Below are 23,880 nucleotides of genomic sequence, written 5' to 3'. Positions count from 1 at the left end.
AGCCTTTGCCCTCGAATATAGTGTGCGTAGCGTCACGTAAGTAAAGAGAATGCCCACTGCAGATTTGATAACTGATTAGACCAAGCTGTAAGTAGCCTCCAGCCTGGAGAGCTGTCACGTTCACAGTGTGGACTGTGACAGCGCTAGCTTCCCCCAGCGGGAATTTCCCAAACACACCGGTGGTGTTGAAGCGGTTTGGCTCGCCAACGCTCACTCGCCGCGTCTGGAGCCTTCTTTGAGCGGGCGCGACGCCCGGGATTTACATATTCGCACAAGTTTCGTGGTTGAGCCCAACTGGCGAAGATGGAAATTGAAGGTGACCTTTCCCGTGGCATTTTTTGGCTGAAAGATTCAGAATAAGTAAGGCGAGCATAAGCATCAGCCTGATTTGGATGAATGGACAAGTTAGGTAGGCGTAATTGATGAATAAAGTAATTGATACATAATACGTCAATAAATAGGCAACCAAGATGGCACGTGCCGCATGAGCTTTCTGGCGAAGAACCTGGCAACCGTAAGTGCGAGAACTTCCACAAAAGCGAGCGCGTTCGAAGTGGAAACTCGTTTCGTTCGCGTGCTTTTCGAACGCGCGCGCTGAGTAAAGCCCAGTGGCCAACCAGTCTGCTGCAGAGACTGTCCACCAGGCTGCACTTTTGCTTTGGCCTCATGCAGCCTGATGCATCTTGCCGAGTTAAAATGAGTTCACAGAACATCTTGATGATAGCAACGGACACCGTTCTCTCAAAGTCAAATAAGGAAATGTCAATAATTCATAGCACGGTGCCAGCGCACCTACTGTTATGCTGGAGCTCGGTGCAAACTACTATCGTCGGTACTGCCCTGAGCAAACTCCAGCCGGCAGCTGACGCCGGTCCGCCCGTGCGAGCGCCGGACGCGACGGCGAAAGTGGCGCTGCTCACTGGACCGTGGCGGCGACGCGACCACGAAAGCGGCGCGTCGCTCAGTTTCGCCAGTGACGGGTGTTGGCCGGCGAGCGGGCGAGCGGGCCAGCCCCCGCGCGGGCCCGCGCTGTGCCCCAGCCGCCGGGCAGTCGCTCGTGGCTGGCGGACCAGCCCCGGCCTCCTGCCGCGCCCCGCAGATGGCCGCCCGCGTCGGTGTACTTGTGCTGGTCTTCGTGTCCGCCGCGCTGGGCCCAGCGCTGGCTGACCGGCCGGTGTGGGAGCAGCGCAGGGAGCGGGGGCTCGCTCTCCAGATTAGTCCAAGACGCCTCGGTCTTGCCGGCCAGCAGCCTCGTCGGCGCAGCAGCTTCGCACACCGGCAGAGTCAGCGCGACTTCTTCAGCCCTCACTGGCAGCAGAATGACTTCATCCCGAGTCAGCCGCCGCACGACGGCTTCAACCGGGATCCTGCCTGGCAAGGCCCTGGCCACGGCCCTGGTGAGTGCTTCGGCTGCTCACGGCGGCCAGAAATGGCGTCGTGAATATATGTGCGGCATCAATGTATAGCCCATGCATGGCTGCCAACACAGATGGCTTGAAATGACGCCAGTGCCAAGACATCGACAAAAGACGAAGCATGCCACCAATGGCGCCTCTCAGTCTTCCTTCGCCAACCTTCTAACATTCTAACCTTCCCCAACGCTCACTCTCTCTCTCTCTCTCTCTCTCTCTCTCTCTCTCTCTCTCTCTCTCTCTCTCTCTCTCTCTCTCTCTCTCTCTCTCTCTCTCTCTCTCTCTCTCTCTCTCTCTCTCTCTCTCTCTCTCTCTCTCTCTCTCTCTCTCTCTCTCTCTCTCTCTCTCTCTCTCTCTCTCGCTCTCTTTGCTCTCGCGCGCGAGTGGGATCGAGTGGAGTTATATGTTCAGCATATATTCGTTTTATATTCGATGAGGGTAAGATGTGGCTTCTGAGGGATGGTCTAGAGGCCTCTGAGACAATCAGCGGTTTTAGAGAAGGAAGCCAGCGTCGCGCACTGTGACGAAGCCCCATCCCCTCTTCCCTCAGCTGAGATCGGCTGCAGCATCAACGGTGAAATGTACCAGCCGGGGCAGAGCTGGTACCTGCCCGGCTGCAGGAGGGGCACGTGCGTCAAGTTCGGCTACAACTACTACGTCTCAGAGGACAGGTAATAAGAAAACTGGTAAAATGAACGAGTGCGACATAAGCGTTGTCCTGAAAAAGACAAGGATCGAACAATGAAGGCGTATGCCCATTTCCTGGTAGCCATTCTGGACATGTGACTTAACTGAGTCTTTTTTTACCTCGACGGAGTAAATTTGTGTTTAGGGCGATATGTTTTGCCTGCTTTAGTTTCATGTACAAGCCGCATTTTTTGCTTGAAATGTCGATTGGTTAAATTGACTGTCTTTATTTGGGTTCAGACGGCTATTCTTGTCTAAATAAGCGATAGGTGTGAACGTCATGCGCTACACGTGGTGAATAGCCTTGTTTCCTTCATTACTCAGCTCTTTCAAAAGTTTCAAAGGTTATTTCGAAAAATGAGATTATTTTGAGAGTTCATTCAACTTGGGCAGTCTGATTGAACGGTTACGCTACTCTGTTTGTGTTGCAAGGTCTGAGTGTCACATCTGTTTTTTTTTTGTTGGTTTTTTTTTAGGTGCAAAACGGAGTACTATAACAGCAACTATGCCTGTGTCATTTACGAAGAGAGGAACCGACGGTACCCACACTGCTGTCCTTACTACAAGTGCAATCCCGAGCTCTGATGCGTCTGCGAAGAGCACCGACGTGTCAACACAACTCACGCTCTGCAGCTCAAGGAGCCATGCTCATCATGTCGAGGGAACCCAATATTGTCAACTTTGTTTGAGCACTGGTCAGTGTGTACATGTTCAATGAAGTATTTGTGCGTGCTATGACTTGTTCGTAATTGATGCCGGCTGTACTGAGAACCTGCAGTTTGTTCGTTTGCTGTTTATGCTCAGTTATGGACAGGAAGCAGCACATGATGGGAAGAGTGGATTGGCACGGAAGCGGAACACTGAACCCAGGGCGGCCTCCCTTACAATAGCGAAAGATGCAATCGTCAGCATAATCCTACATCCCGGGCATGCGGCATCATGGCATCGACAGCCTCCCTGGTGTGCCACTGTACCATGGTACAGTGCACATGTACCACGCCCATTTACCACCATGACGAGCATAGCAAAATGCAGTTTGGTAATGACAGAAGTTGTATAGATAGTTGCTTCCATAGAGCTGCAACAAAAATGTCATGTTTATAGAAGTGAGCGATTTTTTTTACTTTGCAGATCCCTTGGGTTTTGCCGGTTGCTAGGAGCTCTCGTAACTTTGAAATTGTATTTGTGTGTAATATTTTGGCACGACCGTTGGCCAGCCCAGTATTTCGCACATGAAATGAAACAGAAGAGAAAGGATGTAAAACTAATATGCACACGTTGGATGATTAAACCAACGGCTGCCCTTCAGTCGCCATGCGACATGCGACGCGTTCCATGCGAGGTTGCGACGTGCGACATCGGACCTTCCACCACTAGCGCGTGATGGCTGCGTGTTGGCAGACATTCATATTGTAGATGACTGAATAAGACCAATGCGTTGTTCCGCACATCAGGTCCCGGGTGTCACGCAGTTGCTAGGGCTTTCCGAACGTCGGCATTCGCCCTGGCATGGTCTGGCAGGTCTGTGACGAACTCGTGCTCGGTCTGCTGAGCAACGCAGTCTCTCGGGTGGCCTGCTCCCAGCGCTCGTTTCACGCAAGTCTGCCCTGCCAATGGGCTGACTTATTATAACAACCGGCGATTGTGGCGGTGCCGCGCGCCGCTTTGAGGTATTATCCGATGGTATGCGTGCAAGCAGGGAGAAGAATGGAGAAGGGCACCTTTAGACCACGGAGGAGAGCGCATGGAAGAGCACGCCTTTACCGTTCCGCTCCCGCATCCCTAGTATGGTTCACAGCTACCTCGAATAGACTACCCGGGTTGCGCATACTGGCTGGTCTTCGCCAAACGAGTTCCTTGCATTTCGGGAGTAGGCACTGATCCGGTCAAGCTTTGCTATAACCCGCTTTGACTGCCCAGCCGGCATATACAAGCGCTCCCGACTTGGCCAAGCTGGGCGTTCGCGGCGCGGCACGTGGGCCACGTGTGCACCAATGACGTGCTTCCGGTCGGCAGCGCAAGCTGCGGCACGGCTGTGGCAGTCCGCCGTGAGCCGCGCCAGCCAACGGCACTCGAGCCGGCGCGCTTGGTGGAGCCAAGCGAGCCCGACCGACGTTCACGTGCGTCTTACTGTCTTGTGTTGTGTTCTTTTCGTGTTTTGTATGTTTTGTGTGAATAAACATGTGAACTTGTAATTTGTTGATTTTCCTTTAGAAAAGGTAGCCTGTTTAATGTGACACAGGTTTCTGTCCCTCTCTTCGTTGTCGCCGCATGGCATAAGCCGGCTTAGCGTAGCTTTTTGCCTGGCCTTCAGCCAGTAGGGAATTCGTTAGCTCCACCACATTCCGTGCTGTGCCATGCTGTGGTGTGCTGTCTTCCTCCTTGTTTCTCCGTCTTGATCTGTCCTGTCATCTCTGGAGCCTGTCGTGTATACCTAGAATCCATCTTACGCAACGCACTTTTTTAACACACTCAGCCCTCACTCTTCTTAACCCTCAATCCTCTTAGCCCTCAGCCCTCTTAGCCATCAGCCCTCTTATCCCTCAGCCATCTTAGCTTCCAGCCCTCATAACCCTTAGCCCTACCCTCAGCCCCGTTTTCCTGTCGTCTTGTGCCCTGTGCTATCATTTGCTGCCCTGCTTTGTGTCCCTACTTCCTACCCTGTCCCATGCTGCTGTTTTTGTCCTGTGTTCTTCTACGCTGTACATTTCTGCCAGCCTGTTTAGTACTGTTGTTGCCTCCTGCATACCCCCCCCCCCCCCCCCTCCAGTCCCGTCTTCTGTCCTGTCGTGCCGTGCACGGCAGCGATGAACCCGAGGCGATGTGGAGGCTAGGGAGGGCCGACCTAACTTGCCTCTTTCGTAGTGTGTACTGCTGCCATGTTGAATATTGCCCGGATTTGGCGGGGTAACTGCACCCTGCCTTCCCTGAATCCGTTGCCCTTAGCCACATTATGCAAAGCCACGGCCCTAGCCCTTGCCCAAACCCTAGCCAAGCCCCAGCTCCAGCCCCAGCCCCAGCCTCAGTGTCAGCGCAGTACCAATCCCAGTCCCAGCCTCATTACCAGCCCCAACTCCAGCCTCAGTGCCAGCCCCACTCCCAGTCCCAGGTCCAGTCCCAGCCTCAGTCCCAGTCCCAGCCGCAGTCCCAGGCCCAGGCCCAGCCCCAGTTCCAGTCTCAGGCCCAGTCCCAGCCTCAGTCCTAGGCCCAGCCGCAGTCCCAGGCCCAGTCCCAGCCTTAGTCCCACACCCAGGCCCAGCTGCCGTCCCAGGCCCAGGCCCAGCCGCAGTACTAGGCCCAGACCCAGCTGCAGTACCAGGCCCAGGCCTAGCCACAGACGCAGACGCAGACGCAGACTAGTCCGTTCCTGTGGTGGACTGCGGCTGGGCCTGCGCCTGGTCTAGATCAGCCTAGATGGGCCTAGATCAGCACGGCCTAACGCCGCGCTGATTACGTTATGTATGCAAACGACGATAATGTAGCCAAGGATGATTTGGGTGCAAGGGGGGGGGGGGGTGCTGGGGGGGGGGGGGGGCCGTGCTGCCTATGTTGAAGTTCGGGGTAGTCCAAGATACCAAACTGGGTTCTCATTAGGTAGTGGGCCCCTACAGGCCAGGATGAAGTCAAAGTATTAACTTCATTCTGACTCTACAAGTGAGAATGAAGTTAAGCTATCGAAGAAAATAATGGACCTTCTACAGGTCACACTGGATCTGCATGCCATAATGAGTCATGTGCAGGCCAGAACGGACGCTCTTAAGTCCAGAATGACCTCCTTAAAGACCGAAATGGGCCTGTCACGGTCAATAATAGGCTGTCCACGAAATGGTTCCCGACGGGCCAGAATCGACCCTCTTCAGCCTCAGAATTGCTCTCTTTTGGGCCGAAGGGTTCCGAAGCAACCCTTCGCCCATCCAAAGGAACCATTCGCTACCGTGCTGGCCCAGTATGAGCCCTCGACAAGCCAGAATGAATTTGTTTTTATAAATTTGATCCGAACCGTTTGAAGGGATAGATTTCTGGGATCAGCGCTCACGCTGAGCAGTGCTTGTTGTGTGAGCCTTGAACCCCGCCATCTGATCGCGCAATTCCAGGCAAAGGCAGAATTTAGTGGCGAAAGCTTAACGTGCCGCACTGTTCGGCACAGTCCGTCCTGCCCTCTGACGTCAACTGGCCTTTTAGCGCGACCGCTGCCACCAGCCGCGGACCTTACCTGCCAAGGGCAAATAGCGAGCGCCCTAAAGCTTGCACCCACCCTCCCACGGGTGGGTGGATCGGAATGCAGGCGCTCTAACCGACTGAGCCACCGGGACGGACTTTCACATACACCTTGTCCCAGCTTTCAAGTTGGGGGGGGGGGGGGTGAGTAGCCTCCACTGCCCCCTGCGCGATTATCGCGTCTTTGGCCCAGGAGACACGAGTTGCGCCACCTCCCCTGGAGGTGGCGCAACTCGCGTTGTTTTCTATGAAGCCCTGACTCGTAATGGTCCCTCTCCGTTTTACTTGTATGCTTGCCTTTGCCTACCCTACCTCACCTTTTACTCGTATGCTTGTATCCCAGGAGTACCACCCATACCACCCACGTCACTTCCATGGTCAACATGCAAATTTATTCTCTGTACCACCTGCGTGTACAACAGTAGGTTCTGGGAGCTGGGTAAAAACCTCTATTTTGGTAGCTTTGCAGCATATTTCTGCTTGCAGTGGAATTTTCACACCTGCCAGAATAAATACGCCTGCGTATGGTGTGTTGGGCGTTGTATTGCTCGGCCCTTGGTTTGCCCTGGTTGTTGGTGATGGTGCGCGGATGGTCGTGGGAGGCGGACGAGTGGGGAAGGGATAGGTATGTTTGAGTGACTATCCTCAAATCGCGGTACACGATCGCTGGGCATTTCAGCCTTCTCCGTTAAGCACTGATTACTCCAGGCGAGACCCTCCTATTGGTTACGCTGCTGAGCAGCCACCCGCGGCAGCCTTCGCCCTCATATTATGTTGTGCCTCAAGACGGACAAATGAGGACTTCTTGAGAACTAGACTCAACATAAAATTTTCCATCCAGGAACTAAATTTAAATTTCACTAGATTCTTTGATGATCATTGCTCATCTTGATGTGTCACAAGGAAATGAAAGATCTCTGGTTGATCTAGTTTACAGAAAATGTTTGAGGAGGGATTGAACCCATCACCACGATCTTTTAAAAGGGCTCCAAGTTTAGGATTCACTTTCCAGATGCTGGCCAGTCTTTAATGAACAGACAATCCCAGGTGTGTAAACAAGATCAAATGATCAAAGCCAGTTTCTAAAAATTGCTTTACTGAGATGAGTTTTGCAACATTGTTGTGGTTAACCTCAAGCTTGCATGCCTCAAGTTTAGGACAGGACAGGTTGTGTTGAATTTTAAAATTTATGTGCAAAAATTTTTTTGGGGGGGGGAATTTGGATTCAAATTACATTCACATCATCATGGCTCCCTGAAGCATCAGCTCTGTGCAATACATTTTATAATTACAGTGATATAATACTGGTTGTTACCCAGTGTGGGGAGTGATCAGTTTTTCTGTTAAAGGACCACACAGAATTTAAAAGATTTTTCATGAAACTGGGAATATACTCAGTCATTGTGAGTTATTTTAGCTAATAGAAATGCATTTTGATTTTGCTGGGAATGAATCTCATAAGCATGGCACAACTTGCTTAACTTTCTCAGATTTTAAGCCATAGTTAAGTCATTTTAGAGATATGGTCATAGCTAGTTGTAATCATGGTTTGGAGGCATGTAAGGTTAGCAATTGGATGTTCTTAAGGAGAAAAGCTACTATCTCAGGGAAAGCTTCTTTCTGCTCCTCCAAATATAAAATCAGTCTCTGGCATGTTTTGCAGACAGACAGGATCACTTTACCCACCCACACAAAATAAATATGAATTATAGCCACCAATGTTCAAAATTGAAATGTGAATGTGTTGGGACATCCCTGTACTTCAAAATTAGTAGTGTTGAATTGTAGAATGAGGATTTTCCATGTTGACTGGACATAAAGAGTGTTGCCAAACTGTTACCATAGGTAAACAGGATTATTTACAGCTACCCTGACAGGCACACTTTGATTTTTTACTCAAGGCTAGGTGCAGGCTTATCCAAGGCTGTATAAATGAACACTGGCCTGTATCAGCCATGCCATTTCTGTCCCAAGTCTGTGCATGGGAGACTGAATTCATTTGATGTGTTCAAACTGGATTCACCAGGATTTTTCATTTTTAAGTCATGATATGAACCAAAAACTGCATGATAAGGGTTTTCAAACATGACACTGAAATGGCCAGGTTGTGTTATGATCCAGCATCCCTGGTGAGTATCTGTTTGCTGGATCATGATGTGCCTCTGGAAAGAGCCAGTGTGCTAATTTCAGCTGTGTTGGCTGTGTACCTCTCTTGGTTTTCCTTATTTTGCTGCTGCTGTAAGTGGATTGTGCTGTTTGCCATCCCACAATTTGCTCCCACCTCTGAGAAGAGCATTGAAGAGGGCTCATAGCTGAAACAGTTGCAGCTAGCACTTCTGCTATTTCTAGAACCTTGTGTGTGAACTATGTTAATATAAACTCCATTTAAGGGTTGTTGTTTTGTTATTGTTGTTTATTTGTTTTTACCAGCATGTCTAATGCAATGATCATTTTGCACCCAGCCCCATTTAAGAGTAAGCATTGTCTTGAATCATGCATTCAGGCACAGCAAAAGTATATATTTCCAGCCAAGAACTGGATTGTTTTGATTGTGAGGTTAGCGACTACTGACCAGGACGCAGAGGCATACTGCATTGGTTTGTGAGCTGTGAGAGCACATCCCATCCATCCCCACGGTAGTGGGTGCTGACTTGCGCAGTCAGCGGCCGAGTGTGCGCACCTGCGCCGCGGGCGGCCGCCTCCGTCGCAGTGGTGACTCAGCGCTGCCCCCGCCGGCGCCTCCGCTGCGGTCCGTCGAGCCCCGCTGCGCTGGAGGCCGTCATGACGCCCTCGCTAGGGGTGCGTGGCCGTCGTGTGACGCCGAGATCGCTGTGTCGCAGGCGGGCGTGAGGCCCTCGCCAGAGGTGCGTACCCGTCGTGTGACGCCGAGGTCGCTGTGTCGCAGGAGGGCGTGCGACCCTCGCCAGAGGCGTGTGGCCGCCGTGTGACGTCGGGCCCTCTGTGTCGCAGGCGGGCATGAGGCCATGCCGCAGCTGACGCCGTGCGCTGAGTCGCGCGCGGCGCGGCCCGGCCGCAGCCGACTGCGCGTCTACAAGGTGGTGGTGCTGGGCGAGGGTGGCGTCGGCAAGTCGGCCCTGGTCCTGCAGTTCGTCAGTCACAACTTCATCGAGTATCATGACCCCACCATCGGTGAGTCGGCGATGCGTCACGGCCACGTGTGTTTGCGGTTCGACCGCTCTGATTCGGCGAGCTGTGGCATGTCGGAAAACATTGTGGTCGTTGAGTGACGCAGGAGCTGGGGAGCACGCGCTGTCGCCAGCGGGCTTGTAACCCGACACAGATGTCGTTGGTGGGCTGAGACGCAGCATAAAGCGGGCGCTCACCCGGTGATTCGCCTCAACTAGAGACAACAACAGCCAGGACGAAGTTATTACTTTGCGAATGCATGAATTTACACGGCCCAGCTAGTGTCTTCTGTCCCATTTCTCTGTGTCTGATTGTCCAACAAACTGCGCTGTGATGTGAGTCTGTAGGCGGGCAGGTAGGCACCGTGCTGGTAACGGCTCCCAGGCTGCATCACTCCCGATATCAGTGGTATGCAGTCGGCCGAGTCCGGTGCAGCGGCTCCCGTGAGAGGGCGTGGCGGGCCTGACGGCCGTTTGGCCGGGCGCTGGGAGGGCGTGGCGAACCAGGCGGCCGGTTCCGGTGCAGCCGCTCCCGTGAGAGGGCGTGGCGAGCCTGACGGCCGGGCGCTGAGAGGGTGCGGTGTGTCCATGGTCGCAGAGGACGCGTACCAGCAGCAGGCGGTGATAGATGGCGAGCCGGCGCTGCTCGACATCCTGGACACGGCCGGCCAGGTGGAGTTCACCGCCATGAAGGAGCAGTACATGCGCTGCGGCGAGGGCTTCATCATCTGCTACAGCATCTGCGACCGTCGCAGCTTCGAGGAGGTGGCCGAGTATCGTCGCCTGTTGAGCCGCGTGCGCGCCTCTGACGACGTACCGCTGGTCATCGTCGGCTGCAAGCTTGACTTGGACCAGCGGCGCAAGGTGGGCACCGCCAGCTGGCCGGCACCTAAAGGGCACGGCACGGCACGGTGGCGGCAGCCGCGTCCAGGGCCGACGCGGCACGTGGACATATATAGGTTGGCTGACGGCTACCCTGCTGAAAATATTCACATGAAGTGGGTTTAGGTGCGTTTGAGGTCGGAGGTCAAGCATGGCGTGGCGTTAACGAACCAGAAAGATCCGATCTCCGACCGAGCCCAGCCCTGCCAATCCCGTGTGGAAAAGCCAGATGTATTTCTGACTTCCGACAGACCCCCGTAGTTGTCAGCAATGTGTACAAGTTGCGTACACAAGTTGCGATGGGGTAAGGTGCAGCACGCGAGGTAACGGTGCCCTGGTGCCGGCAGGTGACGCCCGAGGAGGGCCGGGACCTGGCCCGCGAGCTGAACGCGCCCTTTTTCGAGACCTCGGCCGCATATCGCCGGTTCGTTGACGACTCGTTCCACGCTCTAGTGCGTATCATCCGCAGCCAGGAGCGAGATAAGACCGAGGTAAGCTTCTGCATCAGGAATGTGATGGACCGCTTTGTTCACACAGCTTGGGGTTCAGATCCCTTGCAGGATTCAGCTTGCTCTGAAGACCTCAAGCCCCACTGTTCATGGAGAGCAGGTCCCGTCCAACAAATACTCTTTGCTTCAGCTGTAGGTCAAATGTGTGTACGTCCCATGCAAGGGCGCGACTCGAACGCCGCACCAATCAGGCTATCTCGGCCGTTTGCCAGCGGCCGGCATTGAGGAGTCGCGTAAGCAGTGCTCGGGCCGGAACCACGCTCCTGTCGTATGTCGGTCAACGTATGTCCCAATCACCGCCAACTGAGCCACGGAGCCGGCGACGGGGAGGTTAGATAGCGTATGGACGGTAAGCAACGCGCGGGAAAGGCCATGTTTCAGTGAAAGGATTGTAAATGATAAAAGCGTGGTAGGCAATGGTAATAGGCATGTTGGGAAAATCCTGTGGAACCGCGGCCAGGGGTTCGGCTGGAAACTGCGTTGTCTTGTTGTTTGCAGCTGGTTTTATGTCCGCTCTGCCTGGGCCGGGTGGGGGAGTTGACCTGCTGTTGTGTGGAACTGCCGCTCTGTCTGCTCTGTCTGGGCTGGGTGGGGGAGTCGGCCCGCTGTTGTGTGGGACTGACGCTCTGTCCGCTCTGTCTGGGCTGGGTGGGGGAGTCGGCCGCTTTAGTGTGGGACTGACGCTCTGTGTGGGCGGGGCGGGGGGAGGGCAGCGCTCACTGGGTGGCGGCTGACTCTCGGGCCGCCGTCCGGCCGCCGGCAGGAGGAGCAGCGGCGCCAGCGGCGGCGGACGGGCGTCGCGCCGCGCATCCGCAAGCGCTGGCACCGGCTCTGCAGCCTCGTGTCGCTGGCGTTCCGGCGCCGCCGTCGCGACCGGCTCAAGTCGCCCGCCACAGTGTAGCGGCCCGGCCACGGCCGCCGCCGCTCGTCAGGTCATGGTGCGTGACCTGGTTAGCAGAGTACGCCGACCGGCCAGCAGAGGCAGCTGCGCGGGTCATTCCCTGAGGTCTCTCAAGCAGCGGCGAGCAGCGGCCGGCCGGCGAGGACCGCTGCTCTGCTGCCGAGCGTAGCGTTGCTGCAGCGCCGCTTGGCTCGGGCCCAGCGCAGGCCGCTTCAGCAGGTGTTGCTCGGCGCCTCGGCTACGTCGGCGCCGCTGTGTACGCGCCGCGGGACCGTGCGGCCGAGGGCCGTGTCGGTCGCCGCCCACGCCCTCCCTGCGCCTGCGCTCCACGGCTGAGGCGCGCCCTGCACACTGGAGTGGGCGGCCGAGACGGATCAACGTGGTCGCCAGTAGCTGCAGAGAAACGTTCGGAGGCTGCGGAATGGCTATTCTGAGGACGAGAAGAGGTTCTGAGGGCTAGCCGTCGGAGGTCACGTCCTGACGCTGGTGTGGAGGCCAGACCCCGACCCGTCTGTCCCTGGAGGCAGCCCTTCCACGACCGGTGCGGGGATGGAGTTTCAGGCTGCCCTGGCTGGTACGGGCACAGAGTTCGCTGCTAAGGCTGGTCAGGGCATCCAGTTCGCTGTTGAGGCTGATGCCGGATGAACTGTTGTGGGCTGATGACTGACGCAGTGGTGGAAGTCCAGCCGCTGCGGCTGATGCGGGTGACGCTGCTTGCGCTAGTCCTATGCCGCTGCAGGCTGTATAAATCTCTACTGACCTTGTGGCCAATTGTTGGCTTTGTTTGGGGATAGGCGATAGTGCGCCGTGCCGTTGGCGGCTGATGCATGGAGTCGCTGCTAAGGCCTCGCTGAACGCGTCGTGGTGCGGCGCGCGCTCTTGCCGCCGCTTTTGTTCGTCTAGTCAGTTTACGTAGACCAATAGGGCTGGTTGTCATGTTTTATTGGTTTTGTTGCCAGAACTTGCTTTCGAAATGCGATGTTTAGAGGAGCATCGCAGAACCGCATGGTCTTCCCAGCGTACAACTTGCTTACGAGGCTTTAGAGGGGTCGAACGGCAACTCGAGACAAACGGCCGTGCCTGCCGTTATTGCGGCCACATGCGTGTTGATTGTCGGTATCATGAGCCAGCGCGAGACGTCCAGGCTGTTCAGGTCGTCTCGTCGGGGCCTCGGCAGAGAAGCGGGGGCGCAGCGTCTCACAACCTATCGGCGTATTTACTCTTGCTTTGCGGTTGGTCCTGACACTAGTGTTCAGTTTCATAACCGAATTAATGGATGTCTTTTTAAGTTATGTCTTGTTAGCGTGGAAGCTGTGACCTTGTTTGCCTCACTGACTTACTCCAGCTCGTAACGCACACTACAGTATAGAAACGGCTTAGGTGTCCTTTCGCTTGATGAAATCGACTGGTGTTTTTTTTTGTGTGTGCACATTTTATTGTTCTCGGCCGGATCATGTTTTAGTAGATTGCATCTTAACATCACAGGTGCTGTTCAAGCCCATAGACATTCGGCTGCATACAGCCAGGCTCTGTGATAGGAAGACGGATTTCGTGTTCGCACAAGTGTGCAGTGTACAATGGCGCACCAGCACAACGAATTGCTGACCAAGGCGCGCTTTGGCGAGCGGTTATTCCGCCGTGCTACAGCTGAGCCCGGGCAGCAGCTGTGCCTCTGTAAGCTAACGACTGTTCCCCACCTGACTGGAGCCGATGGCCATCGCTGTAATAGGTATTTGCCGGTGCTTATAATACACGTGACGGCTGACGGCGTCTCTCCACCCGGAAAAACTGAGCGAGGACCGCTGTGTGGCGGGGCAGCTAACTTAGGTGGGAAGTGCATTCCGAGGCCAACGGCCTGGATGGATCCGTTCCACTCCGACGTCGCTCGCGACCGCGCGGCCCATCACCTCAGTCCCAGCTTACCAGCGTCGCCTTCTGTATTCTTGCATGCGAAAATAAATACATATCCAGAGCCATATGATTCAGAGGATACATCAGTGATCAGTTCAAACACTAAAACGTTCGCTCGCACTCGCGCATCACTAAAAATTACGTCAACGACGGCGAGCTGACTGGTAGCAGACGAGTCACAGCACCGCTGGGGAACGCGCGACTGTGTGGACGTCGAATCAAAGCACGGCAATTCGTTCCACCACCACACGGCGCCAATGAAGTGTGGCAGCAGGCACGGACAAGCTGAAGGAGCTGGGCTGGAGCGATGTGTCCTACACATAGGAAATCTCGGCAGTAGCTTATGCGCCATTGCGGCAACCTGGGAGCGCGCGGCTTATGTTTCACACGAAGATTACCGCGCATTGGGGCGTTTTCGGCGCAAATTAGTACTCTTTCTAAACCCTCACGAATAAGCTGGCTGCTGGACTGTAGCAAACATGATCGGTTAAATATTTTCCCTAACGCTGGGCAGCAGCGCTCGTCACGTTGCTAGAAATTCGCTGGTGCAGCCACCAGCGCGCTGCTGGGCACAAACGTCATCTTTGGTGCGCATGACAGGGACGGCTTTCCATTTTGAGGACAGAAATAGCTGCCCTCGAGAGCCATGGCGATGGGATTTTCTCACGAAATACTAGGCATGGTATTATTTTCCATTTCCTACACCAACTTAAACTGAACGGGCCAAATGCTCCCCGAATTCATACAGCCCACCGCGTCCATGTCATACGACTTCAACGGCACCACGCGTCAGAAGCTATCCTGAGTCGTGTTCAACACGGGGCTAATAAATAAATAAATGTAAAACTAATTAACATCGCTTCATGCATACACGAGGTAGGGGTGCAAAGATATAACTAAAGGATCTAGGACTTGCGGAGTTGAAAGACAGACCGTACCACGAACGCTAGCAGGGGATGCAACAGGCGGGCCCATTACCACGCAACACACACGTATTCTCAACAGGCCCTTTCACGGCAGTTCCTACCAACAGATCGCTTCACGACGACAGTTGCTCCCAGCAGACCCCTTCACGGCAGTCCCTCGCGGCCTTTCGCTGACGCCGACGCCCCGGCACGAGGTACACATCTCAACACCCGTTTTCCCAGGGAACAGATCAAACAGGAGCCGGCCTCCAGAACACCACCTCTGCACATTCCCGTGCACTCCCTCATCCACCACTCCAAGTACACCACGCACACACGCCGAGTATTTTGTGGGGCGGGTCGGCGGCAGCAGCGTCGACGGGCGGTCTCGGCCAGCGCCAGGCGGGGACCGGGCCGGTCCAGCCGCCCGGTCGGCCGGGTTACACTGTCCCGCTGGAACCAGGCACGTCCCCCGAGGCGCCACGCCACCTCCGAATCCCCGCCTGATGCGATGACAGCACACACACAAGCCTAATTGCAACAGCTTAGCCACTCATCCTCGGTTTGAACCGCAAGGTACCAGTCTGGGTACCCCACGCACACACACACACACACGCACTGGTCGTCAGTTGTCTCCCCCAGAGCCTCAGGTCTTGGTGACGTCCCTGGTCGGGGCTGTCGGCCGGGCGGAGACGAGGCGGCTGGGTGCGAGGCGGAAGCCCAGGAACGTGAGCCTGACCGCCGCATGGCGAGGCCCGTCAGCAGCCGCCGGCAGCAGCGGCTGCGGCTAGCGGTTCAGCGCCTCCTCGCTCAGAGCCGGCCCTAGCTGGTGATGCAGCCGAGCGCGGCGACTGCCGCTAGCGGTTCAGCGCCTCCTGGCTCGGAGCCGGCCCTAGCTGGGCAGTAGCCACCGACGCCGGCCCGTCCCCGCGCTCAGGCTCGGAGCCGGCCCTAGCTGGTGATGCAGCCGAGCGCAGCGACTGCCGCTAGCGGTTGAGCGCTTCCTGGCGGCTGGTCCGAGGAGTCGCGTTCCTGAGAACGGTCCGAGAGAGTGCGTCACGCCCCGCGGTCGGACGGGCGGCGAGTGGACACCGGCCCGGAGAGGAGCACATGCTGAGCACACCTCGCGTGTCGACGCTCAACGCCTGACGACACAAGGCTCGTCATGCATCAGCTTAAGAGAGGTGATTTTCTTCACCTGATAGCCAACTATATCACGTGACATCAAGTCTGATCGCTTGTCCCTCACAATCAGTTCATTTGAAGAACACGGATCGACAAAAAAACAAAAAAGCGGACATGCTGTGCAAGATAGTTTGGTTGGCATCAGGCACGCGTCCAACACACCTTAAAAGTATGTGATCAGGCACTCGTGTTGCAAATAACGCTCATTCAAACCGTATCTGATTGTAGCAGGCACAATATGTACCGACGCACACAACCAAGAACGGAACCCGGACGCCAGAGCCAATAAGCAAAGCATAAAACATCGAGTAAGACTGCCGCCATTGTGCTCAAAATGGGCAACAACACAGCGGCTATGCAACGACATTAGTAGTAAACGCATCCACTTACGTCCTCCACAGGTTGTCTAAAACAATGAGTTTGAGTTATTATAACGCCATCGCTTATGATACACCATCATAATGCACCATGTTTCCTGATGCATCAGCACAAATGAGAACCCAATGAATTTTCGGCAGCCATATACGATTTAACCCTAGGGTGGTCAGTCAGCTTACACACACCTGTTTGAGCTGCATTACGCCACCTTTAAGCCATGTGGCTGTCGATCAATTAGCCTACCGGACAAGATCAGACTCAGATCAGGCTCAGGTCAGGCTCCGATTTCGCTCAGGTCAGGCTCAGATCAGGCTCAGATAAGCCCCAGATCAGGCTCAGGTCAGGCTCAGATCAGGCTCAGATCAGGCCCAGGTAAAGCTCAGATCAGGCTCAGAACAGGCCCAGGCCGGGCTCAGATCATGCTCAGATCAGGCCCACGTCACGCTCAGATCAAGCTCAGACCAGGCCCAGGTAAAGCTCAGATCAGGCTAAGATCAGGCCTAGGTCACGCTCAGATCAGGCTCAAATCAGACTTAGATCAGACTCAGGTCTAACCACACTTCGCACGGGTACGGCTCTACCAGGACGATCAAACTGCACTGCAAGGTGATCCTTCCGGACCGATGCATTCTGAGGATGTCCCACCATGAATCCATCAATGAAGCATCCAATAGGACCCTCGTCTCGGTACGTTTTAAAATAATTCATCCATTGCTGAACTAATACTCTGAGTCTGGCCGTGCCGTTATCAGGTCTAACAGAACAGCCGCGGCCATTTATAACAAGCTGGGCCGGGTGGACGCATTGTGCGACCGAAAACTCCTGCAAATGTCCGCGCGGTAAAGATCGCACATTCTGGAACTAGCATCGAGTGAAAGCATCCTTTTCATGCTGCAGATTTCCGCTTTGCTTGTGTAGTTATGGCCATGTGAATGGCACCACGGGACCACAGATCAGATGACGCAATATCGCACGAAAATAATCCACTGTGGGTGCCGTGACGGGTCCGCACGGGAGGTATACAAAAGCCCACGTTATTGGAACAGGGGCGGGGGGGGCGTCCCTGCTGAGAGTTGTACCGTGTTGAAAAGATAAAAATCCGCTAACTGAAGCATGTTTCAACTATTTCATCCCTTGGAGCTGATCAGTGGACTGTTTCAGCGAAGCTGACTGGTGGTTTACGAGGCATCCATCACTAAAAATAACACATACCGATCCAGCACCCGCGCGAAGCGCACTGACAGCCCGATCGGCATCGTCCTGAGCGAGCTGAGCACTGCACGAACAGAACATCAGGCCACACCATACCAGAGCGTTACAGTGCGCCGAGAATGGATCGTTGCCTGTACCCGTCAGATGGCGAGCGCTAACCATGGTCCGCCCGGCCGCCGCCACCGCCCGCCGCCATCACCCACCTGTTGAGCGTCATGTGGCTCTTGACGAGGTGCCCGGCGCTCTGAGCGGCCAGCAGCGACAGCTCGCCAGCCAGCACGGTGGCGCACACCACGCTGGCCAGCTGTCGGGCGTTCTGACCCGGTTGGCTAGCGTTGGCGCCTGCCGGAGAGCCGAGCGTCACGTTGACGGGCGACGAGAGAGGCTGCGGCCGCGGCCCCCAGAGAGGGTGCGGCCGCAGCCCCTAGAGAGGGTGCGGCCGCGGCCTAGAGAGGGTGCGGCCGCGGCATAGAGAGGGTGCGGCCACGGCCTAGAGAGGGTGCGGCCGCGGCATAGAGAGGGTGCGGCCGCGGCCTAGAGAGGGTGCGGCCGCGGCCCCCAGAGAGGGTGCGGCCGCGGCCTAGAGGGTGCGGCCGCGGCCCCCAGAGGGTGCGGCCGCGGCCCCTAGAGAGGGTGCGGCAGCGGCCTAGAGAGGGTGCGGCCGCGGCCCCTAGAGAGGGTGCGGCCGCGGCCTAGAGAGGGTGCGGCCGCGGCCTAGAGAGGGTGCGGCCGCAGAATAGGGGGCGCGGCCGCGGCCTAGAGAGGGTGCGGCCACGGCATAGAGGGTGCGGTCGCGGCCTAGAGAGGGTGCGGCCGCGGCAAAGAGAGGGTGCGGCCGCAGAATAGAGGGTGCGGCCGCGGCCTAGAGAGGGTGCGGCCGCGGCCCCTAGAGAGGGTGCGGCCGCGGCCTAGAGAGGGTGCGGCCGCGGCCTAGAGGGTGCGGCCGCGGCCTAGAGAGGGTGCGGCCGCAGAATAGAGGGTGCGGCCGCGGCCTAGAGAGGGTGCGGCCGCGGCATAGAGAGGGTGCGGCCACGGCATAGAGGGTGCGGCCGCAGAATAGAGGGTGCGGCCGCGGCCTAGAGAGGGTGCGGCCGCGGCTTAGAGAGGGTGCGGCCGCGGCATAGAGAGGGTGCGGCCACGGCATAGAGGATGCGGCCGCGGCCTGGAGAGGGTGCGGCCGCGGCTTAGAGAGGGTGCGGCCACGGCATAGAGAGGGTGCGGCCGCGGCCGAAAGAGGGTACGGTCGCGGCCGAGAGAGGGTGCGGCCGCGGCCGAGAGAGGGTGCGGCCGCGGCATAGAGAGGGTGCGGCCGCGGCATAGAGAGGGTACGGCCGCGGCCGAGAGAGGGTGCGGCCGCGGCATAGAGAGGGTGCGGCCGCGGCATAGAGAGGGTGCGGCCGCGGCATAGAGAGGGTGCGGCCGCGGCATAGAGAGGGTGCGGCCGCGGCGCAGAGATGGTGCGGCCGTGGCATAGAGAGGGTGCGGCCGCGGCATAGAGAGGGTGCGGCCGCGGCATAGAGAGGGTGCGGCCACGGCATAGAGGGTGCGGCCGCAGAATAGAGGGTGCGGCTGCGGCCTAGAGAGGGTGCGGCCGCGGCATAGAGAGGGTGCGGCCGCGGCGCAGAGATGGTGCGGCCGTGGCATAGAGAGGGTGCGGCCGCGGCATAGAGAGGGTGCGGCCGCGGCATAGAGAGGGTGCGGCCACGGCATAGAGGGTGCGGCCGCAGAATAGAGGGTGCGGCTGCGGCCTAGAGAGGGTGCGGCCGCGGCATAGAGAGGGTGCGGCCGCGGCATAGAGAGGGTGCGGCCACGGCATAGAGGGTGCGGCCGCGGCATAGAGAGGTGCGGCCCGCGGCATAGAGAGGGTGCGCCGCGGCATAGAGAGGGGTGCGGCCGCGGCATAGAGGTGTGCGGCCGCGGCATAGAGAGGGTGCGGCCAACGGCATAGAGGGTGCGGCCGCAGAATAGAGGGTGCGGGCCGCGGCCTAGAGAGGGTGGCGGCCGCGGCCATAGAGAGGTGCGGCCACGGCATAGAGGGTGGCGGCCCCGCAGAATAGAGGGTGCGGCCGCGGCCTCGAGAGGGTGCGGGCCGCGGCTTAGAGGGGGCGGCCGCGGCATAGAGAGGTGCGGGGCGCGCGGCATATGAGATGGGTGCGGCCCGCGGGCATAGAGAGGGTGCGGCCGCGGCCGAGAGAGGGTGCGGCCGCGGCATAGAGAGGGTGCGGCCGCGGCATAGAGAGGGTGCGGCCGCGGCCGAGAGAGGGTGCGGCCGCGGTATAGAGAGGGTGCGGCCGCGGCATAGAGAGGGTGCGGCCGCGGCCGAGAGAGGGTGCGGCCGCGGCCGAGAGAAGGTACGGCCGCGGCCGAAGGAGGGTACGGTCGCGGCCTGTATGGACCCTCTCCCAGATACACGTCAGCTAAAGACGCCGGCGCGGCGGCAACAGATTCGAGCACAATTTTCACAACACACCGGCATGAAGGCAATACTGAAAAGCACATTTCGTGCACATCAGTGCTACAAATGTCCCCGATACACCAAGATGTTAAACCACGTGCCACAACAGCTAGAGGAGCTCGGAGGACGTAAGCCACGACAGCAACGCCTGCTCGTCCTTGAACCGGCACACTCGCCAGTCGTCCCCGCCCGGTACCCATCCCGTCATCCGTTGCCGCCCCGTACCCGCCCCGTCAACCGCCACCACCCGGTACTTACCCTGGCAGCCGAGCATGCGCAGGCAGGCGCGCTGCGCCTTGAGGACGGTGCCGCCACCCACCGTGCCCACCTCCAGGCAGGGCATGGTGCACGTGACGTACAGGTCCTCGCCCGTCTCGCCCCACGGCTCCAGCAGCGTCATGCAGTTGCTGCTGCACACGTTCTGGGCCGGGTCCTGGCGAGCAGAGGTCCCCGGCGCGTGTCGACGGGGTTGACGGGAGTCATACAAGCGGGCGGCGAGACGCGCGCACGTCGCACGCAGCGAAGGCCTCACCGATCAGCCATTAAAACGCACGCATAAAGAACCCTTGAGTACACACAAGCAAGGGCGTACACCGGTGATGATACTACCACTTCTCAGAGACACAATTGTCACAGCTAGCCACACATGACGGGGCATGCAATTAGAAATACGCTGGAGGTAGCCTCTGTCGAGAAAGTTGGGCTCATTGCTGATCCTGCTAACCTCCAGGTCGTTCAAGCGAGAGTAACAAAACGTCCCACCACACGCGTCACAGCCCTCCGCTGCCCTCTCTCGGCACCCGCCGAAGCCTGACCTGGCCAGTGGCAATGTAGATGGCGGTGACAATGTTGGCGGCGTGCGCGTTGTTGCCGCCGATGCTTCCTGCTACCGCCGAGCCGATCAGGGTTCTTCTTGATGGCCAGGTTCACCATGGCCGGCACGGTGGTCTTCAGCACGCTGGTGACCACATCGGCCGGCACCACCGCCTCGCAGATGACCGACTTACCGCGGCCGCGGATCCTGCCGAGACGCCGCCACCATCAGACGCCGGTCCACACTACCACCCGCGAGAGGCGCGTGGAGCGTCACAGCAGTCCTATCGGCCGACACCGCACGCTTGGTAACAGGACGCTTGGTTTAAAGCTGGGTCCGTCCTAATGACTGCCCTAGTTATCGACTCTGGCGAAAATCCACACGCATTGTGATGCTGTCGAACACCCGTAGCGAGTCCGGACGCGCAGGTGGCACCCTCTGCCGCCGTCCGGCGCTCCGAGCTCGCTCCCGGTCCTCCCCATTGTCTGCCGCGGGATGGGTTCCAAGTGGCGCCACCCGACCGACCGCCCACGTCCGGGCACGCACCAGTTCACGGCCGACGGCTTCTTGTCCGTACAGACGTTGCTGCTGACGCTGGTGATGACGATCTCGGGGAAGAGCTGCTGTATGTGCTCCAGCGCCTTCTCCGTCCCCTGCAGGAGGCAGCGGCACAGTGTGACGTGCCCTTACAACGGCGCGGCAACATCAGACAGTCCACGGCAAAACGTTACTATTCCAGTCTTACGTGTTCCATCTGCTCGCGCTCCCTTCAGTCAGACCACGGTCATGCAGACCAGACACGAGCGCTGCGAGACGGTAACTGTCTTAACACGCGAGGCGAGCAGGCGGCGCCGACCCCGGCGGGCGGTGCCCCAGGCAGTACACCGCCGCTCGGGGCAGCGGCGTACCGAGGTGCAGCAGCACTGGCGGCGCGAGCAGGGGTGGACTCAGGCGCACGCCGGTAACATCATGATACAGCTACCTTTTATCATGAAGCGGGTTGCTTGAACAGAGGGACAGAACGACTCACCACGGCTCAGCCACCAATGCACATTTCCCTAAAAAAACAAAACCCTTTTGAAAGGCAATAAGCGGTCTTCCACCTTTGAAATCCCTCCACCCACCCACCCTATGGAGACGTCGCCGCTGCCATTACGCTCACCTTGGACACCATGTTCATGCCCATGGCGTCGCCCGTCTTGGCCACGAAGCGGACGAACAGCTGACGGCCGAACATGCTGACCTCGACGTTCTTGAGGCGGGCGAAGCGTGACGTCGAGTCGAAGGCCAGCTTGACGGCGTGGAAGCCGTCCGTCGTCTCCAGCCAGAACAGGATGTCACTGCGCGACGGCCACACAGTGGAGAGATCAGCGCCCGCCGCACTCGACCAGACAGCGGAGAGATCAGCGCCCGCCGTACTCGGCCAGACAGAGGGGACATCAGCGCCCGCCGCACTCGGCCAGGCCAGAGGGGACAATCAGCGCCCGCCGTAACTCATCCAGATAGAGGGGATATCAGCGCCCGCCGTACTCGGCCAGACAGCGGACAGACCACTCGGCCGGCTGTGTGCATTCTCCAATACTCCGGCTTCCACTCGCAGAGGGACTGACTGGCTCGGAAAGAGCGAGGCCTAGGGCCCAATGCAGGACACAAAGCAGCCGCCACCGTAGCCGCCGCGAAAATGAGGTAACGTCTGACGCGGCGCGATACAGACGGTGCCGCGAAAACCAGGCAGCAAAACCAGACAGCAACGCAGCACCAGACAGCACCGCGAATGCCAGACAGCACTGCGAAGACCAGCGCCGCTCGTAAGTTACCCCTTCCCCTCCCCTCAGCCAGTTTCAGAGAGTGTTTGGAAGCAATGCGGTCCCAACTACAAATCAGTGACGCCTGGTACATAGTGTACGGGTGGATGATCGGTCTGGGAGCTGGCGCCAGCACCGCCGGCTGGGCCGGGCTCGGGGGCCGGACCGCCAGGCCTGCGCTGACGACGGGGGAGCGCCGAGCCGACACCCCGGCTGGCCTTGCCTCTCCGTCAGCGGGTCACGCACCTCTCCTGATTGGCCGACACACACTCGATGACCGGCGCCCGGGTCATGCCGTCGCCCACGATGTAGCTGTTTGACGCCACACTTGCGCACGGCCAGACAAGCCGCGGTTGGTGCTGGCCACCAGCGCTCCTGGGGGAGGGGCGGGGCAACGGCCCGGTCAGAGCAGCGTCAGGTACCTGCTGCGCGTCACAGCGGAAACACGGGAGGTGCGGGGTGCCCGCGCGAGATGAGACGAGACCATATGCCCGTTCAGGTGCCACGCATGCACACACACTGCAGTATACATGTTCTTCAACAAGCCGGCAACACTGACAACACCGCGGCAGCGACGGACGCCGCACTGAGCCACCCGTGGGCCCAGCACCGGCCTCACACCGGCCCGCCACCCGCCAACGCCGCCTACCTTCGGTGGTGGCCAGCGGCACGTAGTACTGCCTGTTGTCGAGCGTGAGCGGCCCCACCACGCCCAGCGGCAGCGGCATGAAGCCCACCACGTTCTCGCAGCAGGCGCCCATCACGCGCTCGTACTCGTATCCCCGGTACGGCAGCTCGTCCATGGCGTCCAGCAGGTGGCCGGCCTCGGTCACGTGCTGGCGGCGCACGTCCACGGCCCGCTCCGGGTCGGCCAGCCGCGCCTCCAGCTGGTAGGCGCGCAGCCGGCGCGCGCGCAGCAGCGCCAGCAGCTCGGCGTCCGACAGCGAGTCGGCGCCCTCCTCCTGTCGGCGGCCGACAGGCGGCGCCGGTCAGCAGCGTCGCCCCACTGACGGGCTCCAGGCCCGCGCTGGACGAGCTCAGGGAGTGGCAAGACGCAGGATCGAGTCCGGACTGGGGCCGTGGGGGACAGGAGCTCCACTGAGTCGGGTGACATGAGATGACTCGGACCTGAGTCGGACTCGGCAACTGGAAAAGCTATGGAGTCGGACTGAGAGTCAAGCCTCAGACTCGGACCCGAAGGCGCGTCAGACACGGACCCGACGATGTGGAAAACTTACGACACGAGTTAGATTTGAACTCAAACCTGGTGGATCACTAATGTACTTACTAGAACCAACGTAAGCCGAGCTTATCCAGTGTCATGTCTATGTTGGAAGGCACATACACATCATAAGTGAATAACTGCCATTCTCGTCCGCCAATAAAATGGTCATCAAAGAACCTGCGTTAAAAGAAACATGTCTGGTTTAGAGACCAACCTTCTGACGTAGTCATTACAT

The 23,880-nt window shown here is 58.1% G+C and overlaps 3 protein-coding genes across 4 annotated transcripts; 2 read left to right on the top strand and 1 right to left on the bottom strand.

Moving 5' to 3' along the window:
- Positions 1 to 1,030: 1,030 nt before the first annotated feature.
- Positions 1,031 to 2,870, top strand: LOC119103509 (uncharacterized). Its single transcript, XM_037227082.1, has 3 exons — positions 1,031 to 1,397; positions 1,963 to 2,083; positions 2,576 to 2,870. Exons 1-3 carry the CDS (start codon positions 1,100 to 1,102, stop codon positions 2,682 to 2,684), a joined length of 528 nt encoding a protein of 175 aa, XP_037082977.1. The 5' UTR covers positions 1,031 to 1,099; the 3' UTR covers positions 2,685 to 2,870.
- A 4,011-nt stretch (positions 2,871 to 6,881) lies between these two features.
- On the top strand, positions 6,882 to 13,520 carry LOC119103508 (GTP-binding protein Rit1). 2 transcript variants are annotated; one of them, XM_037227080.1, is made up of 5 exons: positions 6,882 to 6,942; positions 9,288 to 9,467; positions 10,062 to 10,327; positions 10,693 to 10,836; positions 11,618 to 13,520. In XM_037227080.1, the coding sequence occupies exons 2-5, from the start codon at positions 9,302 to 9,304 to the stop codon at positions 11,753 to 11,755; spliced, it is 714 nt and encodes a 237-aa protein (XP_037082975.1). In that variant the 5' UTR covers positions 6,882 to 6,942; positions 9,288 to 9,301; the 3' UTR covers positions 11,756 to 13,520. The 2 variants fall into 2 exon arrangements, with proteins under 2 accessions (XP_037082975.1, XP_037082976.1); XM_037227081.1 differs by lacking the exon at positions 6,882 to 6,942 and adding an exon at positions 7,292 to 7,364.
- A 166-nt stretch (positions 13,521 to 13,686) lies between these two features.
- On the bottom strand, positions 13,687 to 23,789 carry LOC119102468 (3-hydroxy-3-methylglutaryl-coenzyme A reductase-like). Its single transcript, XM_037225840.1, is given in 12 exon segments — positions 13,687 to 15,603; positions 16,147 to 16,162; positions 17,550 to 17,688; positions 20,060 to 20,234; positions 20,617 to 20,706; positions 20,708 to 20,822; positions 21,162 to 21,268; positions 21,778 to 21,955; positions 22,667 to 22,764; positions 22,767 to 22,795; positions 23,070 to 23,376; positions 23,784 to 23,789. Coding segments are annotated over 12 exon segments (1,341 nt in total). The 3' UTR covers positions 13,687 to 15,522.
- Positions 23,790 to 23,880: the final 91 nt, after the last annotated feature.

The sequence above is a fragment of the Pollicipes pollicipes genome, unplaced genomic scaffold, assembly GCF_011947565.3.
Source record: "Pollicipes pollicipes isolate AB1234 unplaced genomic scaffold, Ppol_2.1 Scaffold_5724;HRSCAF=6776_pilon_pilon_pilon, whole genome shotgun sequence".
NCBI classification, from domain to species: domain Eukaryota; kingdom Metazoa; phylum Arthropoda; class Thecostraca; order Pollicipedomorpha; family Pollicipedidae; genus Pollicipes; species Pollicipes pollicipes.
This window is presented reverse-complemented; position numbering and strand designations above follow the sequence as displayed.

Excerpts from the sequence above, each read along its gene's own strand:
- LOC119103509 (XM_037227082.1), top strand. The coding sequence starts at position 1,100 with ATGGCCGCCCGCGTCGGTGTACTTGTGCTGGTCTTCGTGTCCGCCGCG. Across the intron at positions 1,398-1,962 it reads AGGCCCTGGCCACGGCCCTG|CTGAGATCGGCTGCAGCATC; the intron begins GTGAGTGCTTCG and ends CTCTTCCCTCAG. Across the intron at positions 2,084-2,575 it reads TACTACGTCTCAGAGGACAG|GTGCAAAACGGAGTACTATA; the intron begins GTAATAAGAAAA and ends GTTTTTTTTTAG.
- LOC119103508 (XM_037227080.1), top strand. The coding sequence starts at position 9,302 with ATGCCGCAGCTGACGCCGTGCGCTGAGTCGCGCGCGGCGCGGCCCGGC. Across the intron at positions 9,468-10,061 it reads GTATCATGACCCCACCATCG|AGGACGCGTACCAGCAGCAG; the intron begins GTGAGTCGGCGA and ends CCATGGTCGCAG. Across the intron at positions 10,837-11,617 it reads AGGAGCGAGATAAGACCGAG|GAGGAGCAGCGGCGCCAGCG; the intron begins GTAAGCTTCTGC and ends GGCCGCCGGCAG.